Here is a 4873-nt window from a genome sequence, read left to right as displayed (position 1 = left end):
ATAATAATTAAATCAATCAATTATTTTACCATATAACGCTGACAGTTAAACATTTAGCAGCAGCTCAACAAAAAGTTGCCTAATAGATGAATTCTGGCCAAAACTGCAATATCCCATGATGACTGTCAGTGCATAACTATAAACTGGAGTGTTCAAAAGTTTGGAAACAGCAAATGAGGTTCATCCACTCAGGAGTACCAAGATATTAAGGGAAATGAGAAAGGAAAACCTTCAATACAATCCTCAGTCCTAGTCTTGCTGTTTCCAAACTTTTGAACACAACTGTATATTTCAAAAAGTGCTAACCTTGGCTTTTAAATATATCTAAGCTTCGAGCATTGCCAACAATATCACTGGATCCCTAATCGATTCATATTTTTTTGTGTCTTGAAAAACTCTGGGTGTCTTCAAATTAAAGAAACAAAGTAAGCAAAGAATAAAATGTTCTTAATCCCTTCAGCAGGGGGACCAGTGCTTACTGTATGTATTGATTTGATGCCTTGGTTTTCAATGGGGTAGTGCAGGACTCTGATTCGGAAATGAGTGACAAAACCAGATATAAAATTCCAGCTTCAGGTTTTGGGACTGGCCCAGCCCACTTTTGGCTCTGCCCATTTCTGAATTGCAATCTTGCACACCCTTCCCTCTCGCTGCTTTAGGTGGCATGTCAACTTTGCCTTCATACGTCTTTAGAACAGTAGCAGCACGGAACTGCAGACAATCCCACTCGTATTTCTGTTTAACACCTTGGGTAAAACTTACACAAGAAACAAAGTTAATAAACATTAGGCTTAAGCCAAACAACTGTTTACCTGACTTGGTTTCTTTTAAGTTTTACTTCAGAATCCTGACTATTGTTTCCAGGGTACGGATGATGCTATATCTTGGTTTGCTGAATAGATTACTGTCCTCTCTTCAATAATACAGGAAATTATTTATATATTCATTTTAGACTCTTTAAAAAATGGGAGACAAGCAAGCACAAATGCATTGCAGCTAGATGCCTTCTTCGGTGTGTCAAGCAAAATGAATTATTTTTTTATATACTGTAAAGTCATACATATTTGTGACCAAAATATTTTGCAAATCACGCCCATAAAACCTATTTTGCTCCAGAAATGTTGGCTACCTGTTGCAACATATGAAGTATGTATTGTTAGTGGAGTTTGTTATTGGCGCCAACGATGTGCCTTTTTTTTTTTTTTTTCATATGTGAAAAATACACCATTATAGGCTCGTAAATATTTATGGCTTCACAGTAATTGATTGGTGATAATTTAAATTAATTAATTTGCTCTTCAAAAAGGAAAGCAAACACTACGATAAAACTACAGAAATAAAAATAGCTTGTTTTTCTTTTGTACATTGTTTTCTTGTAATGCTGACCTTCCCTTTAAGAGCAAATTAACAAATTATAATAAATTACCAATCAGTTGTATAAAAATGTAATTAAGTTTGTTTGAATGCACTCTGAGGAAGGCATCTAGCCACAATGTGTCTGTCTGTGCTTGCATAGCTGCCATTCAAAAAAAGCAAAAAAATGTCTTAAATCTTTTGGTAAATTTAAAGTGAGTGCTGGTCTTACGGTAAAATGTAATAATTTCTCTTTGACCAAAGCACCCAAAGTGAATATTGTGAATTAAGATTCAAGTTTTCTTTAGAGTTGAGCAAGCCCTTTGATAATCTATTGAATACTCTTCAAAAATACTCATCCTGCATTGGCCATTAACATGTAACTGTTTGGGTGCCATTTGCAGTTGTGGGACAATTCTCTTTTCAGGACCAAAGACACTGACTTTAAAAATCAGGATGTACTCAAGAGGAGAGTCTGTGCGGCACATGGAAGAGCTCTGAAACGCGCCTCAGCTTTCTACAAGTCCCCTTACTTTTCATCTCTTCACGTGTCAGCCCTAGCAGCTGGAAGATCTTGCACCACATCTCATAATAGGCATCACTTAAATGAAATATGAACGATTCATCTGCATGCTTCCACAACTGAACTACTACACTCTTGGGGCGGTGGTGGTTAGAAGGCACAACTTCTTTGGACGCAACCTTTTCTGCATTCTCTTTTTCTTCAATGCGGGCCAGTATGCTCAGAAATTCTGCTTCATTGCTTTTGATGAATTCTCTGGTCTCCTCTTTCATTTTCTTTACTTCTTCATCCTGCATTAATTCATCGTATTCTTCTTCCGTCTTTAAAACAAACCAGAACAAACACGTCAGTGACAAGCATCCCTGCCATTAAACATTAAACGATGACATCCAAAAATAGAGCACCAGGACCAAGCACTGTAGACACATGTAACAATGTGAGTGTGATGTGCAGACCGGTGGTCTTCATATAACCCCAGATTATATAGCAATGAGAGCGTGACATGCAGACCGGTGGTCTTCATATAACCCCAGATTATATAGCAATGTGAGCGTGACATGCACGACTGGTGGTCTTCATATAACCCCAGATTATACAGCAATGTGAGGGTGACATGCAGACCGGTGGTCTTCATATAACCCCAGATTATATTACTGTCAATAGGTTATGTAAATTATCAAAACCAAGCTTCATCATAGTTGAAAAAAGCTTTTCTCTACACATATGTAAAACCACTTTCAAACACGGTCCATGATACAGACAGGCAAACAGGCCAATTCCATATAACCCCAGATTGTGATACTCAGATACTTAGACTACTAATAATGTCCACATCTACTTTTGTCAGAATTGGAAAAGTGGTTTTCTAGAAAATGTAATTGCAGCTTTTTGATGATTTTTTTTTTCTTGATGTCTAAGATTTGTCATTTGTTTATTATCATTACTGTATGAATGACTTGCAGTCACTTCTATGCTTGACGTGTTTCAACTGGGTCCCTAGACCAGTTTAGGAGTGTCTGTATATCAATCTGTAGAAAAATGTAGTAAAGGTTTCAAAACATAATGACCACACCCACATCCCAATTGTTGCCCTTCTCTATATCCTCCTCTGACAGACAGTGAGGAGAGGCATAGACATTGTGTTCACAGCACCCTGGTCATTACAGCTTTGACTAGTTTTATATTCTTACCATAGGAGCAAAACATTCCCCATAGTTGTAGACTTTGGTTCCAGGAAACTCAATTCCCTTTTCGAAGAGGTCCTGCAAGCTGTCAGCCACTTGGTGCAACACCTCATTTTCATACGCATAGACGTTGCCATCTCTGCCTGCCACAATGATCAGCTGCAGCCCCACAGCCAGACTCGGGAAGGTATCAATGGCACCGATAACTCTCATCTCTACTCTTTCAGGAAGGTAGAAATCTTCCCATGCTTTAAGCTCATCCTCCATTTCTGCATAGATTGTGTCATCTAGCCCCCCAATTCTCATTGGATACCCTGCTGGCTTCTCCAGAGGCACAGTCTGCCCCCTGTATTTGTACACTTGTTCCGATACATGGTCAAGGTAGTTGGGTGAATCTGTTGTAAGAAAAACAAAGATAAGTGGTGGGTGTCAACCTTCAGGGATCAAGACCTAAGATATGGTATATTAACTGTATCAATGTGATTTTCTGACAAAAAACAAAGAACTACCTGTGTTGCTTTATATCATAACAGGAGGTGTGGTGGTCCAGTGGTTAAGAAAGGGGCTTGATACCAGGAGAATCCTGGTTCAAATACCAGCTCAGCCACTGATTGTGATGTGTGTGATACTTGAGACTACTAACAATTGTGCTCATCTCCTTTTGTCAGAATTGGAAAAGTGGTTTTGTTGAAGTGACTCTGCAGCAGCAGCTTTTTGATGCATAGTTCACCCCCTAAGTCTTGTCTTTTGGATAAAAGCGTCTGCTTAATGATTACTGTATGAATCATAATAATAATATGCTTATTTTCCATTGATGCCTCTTTAGTACAGTGTGAATTTACCAGAGAACAATAGTCACACATTTGTAATATGGCAGTCACAATCTTGTTATGACAATCATAATTTAAAAAACAATTGCATAAGATGTCAATTGGGTTCACTGCACGCCATTCATTGGACAAGTTACACATACCTTTATCAATGCTGCAGAAATCCTGGATCCTGGATAAGACACTCTTGTTGCTGCAATTCCAAAAAAACAACTCAAATATTAGCAAGTGCAGTTATGTTATGGTCTAATTCTTTATAGTAAACCAATTCTAAATGAAAATGTTATGAAACCTGTCTTGTGCAATGAGTTTTTTGCCATTATTTATTTCTTAGCTGATGCCCTTAGCCACTTGGTGCAACACCTCATTTTCATAAGCATAGACATTGCCATCTCTGCCTGCCACAATGATCAGCTGCAGCCCCACCTGGGATTGAACCCACAACCCTCTGGTCAAGCGTCCAGAGCCCTAAACACTACTCCACACTGCTGCCCTCACCATTAGGCTCCATTCACTCTGCTTCATAGGCATTAGGGTTAGATCATTTTTAAATCCCTGATTTTTTAATATTAATATAAATGTTAAACTGAGTCATCAAAGTCTTTAGAAAGCATTTGATCAGTTCAGTAAGTTAATGATGCCAGTCTCTGATCCCCTCAGAGCAGCTCTGAAGAAGATATGATTGCTTGAAAAGAAAATCTAGCAAAGAGGCTTATTTCTGGCCCCTGATTTGCCCCTCCTACATCATTATTATTGCTGGCAGGAGTTAAAATCCTAAACTACATGGAAATGCATGACTACTTGCAGTTCTCAGTTCCTTGGCCACAGGAGACTTCTTCGTAAAGTGCAAGACTGGACAGGTCAAACTGCCAGGAGTTTGTCCCTCAAATACAAACGGTATGCGAGTCTCCAAGGCTTGAAAAATGAAACTCAGGGCATGCTTTTCATCTAGCACAGGGCTTGATGAGTTCTTTAGTTATCAA

The 4873-nt window shown here is 38.7% G+C and overlaps 1 protein-coding gene across 1 annotated transcript; it reads right to left on the bottom strand.

Moving 5' to 3' along the window:
- Nucleotides 1–261: 261 nt before the first annotated feature.
- Nucleotides 262–4178, bottom strand: LOC121310410. Its single transcript, XM_041243591.1, has 3 exons — nucleotides 4034–4178; nucleotides 3067–3455; nucleotides 262–2196 (listed from the first exon to the last, which is right to left on the bottom strand). Exons 2-3 carry the CDS (start codon nucleotides 3364–3366, stop codon nucleotides 1816–1818), a joined length of 681 nt encoding a protein of 226 aa, XP_041099525.1. The 5' UTR covers nucleotides 3367–3455; nucleotides 4034–4178; the 3' UTR covers nucleotides 262–1815.
- Nucleotides 4179–4873: the final 695 nt, after the last annotated feature.

Source organism: Polyodon spathula, unplaced genomic scaffold (genome assembly GCF_017654505.1).
Source record: "Polyodon spathula isolate WHYD16114869_AA unplaced genomic scaffold, ASM1765450v1 scaffolds_2093, whole genome shotgun sequence".
Taxonomy (NCBI): domain Eukaryota; kingdom Metazoa; phylum Chordata; class Actinopteri; order Acipenseriformes; family Polyodontidae; genus Polyodon; species Polyodon spathula.
This window is presented reverse-complemented; position numbering and strand designations above follow the sequence as displayed.

What these genes read in the sequence shown, in the direction of transcription:
- LOC121310410 (XM_041243591.1), bottom strand. Translation starts at nt 3,366, where the DNA reads ATGAGAATTGGGGGGCTAGATGACACAATCTATGCAGAAATGGAGGAT. An exon ending in GGGAATGTTTTGCTCCTATG is followed by an intron (nt 2,197 to 3,066) that starts GTAAGAATATAA and finishes TTTGTTTTAAAG; the next exon opens with ACGGAAGAAGAATACGATGA.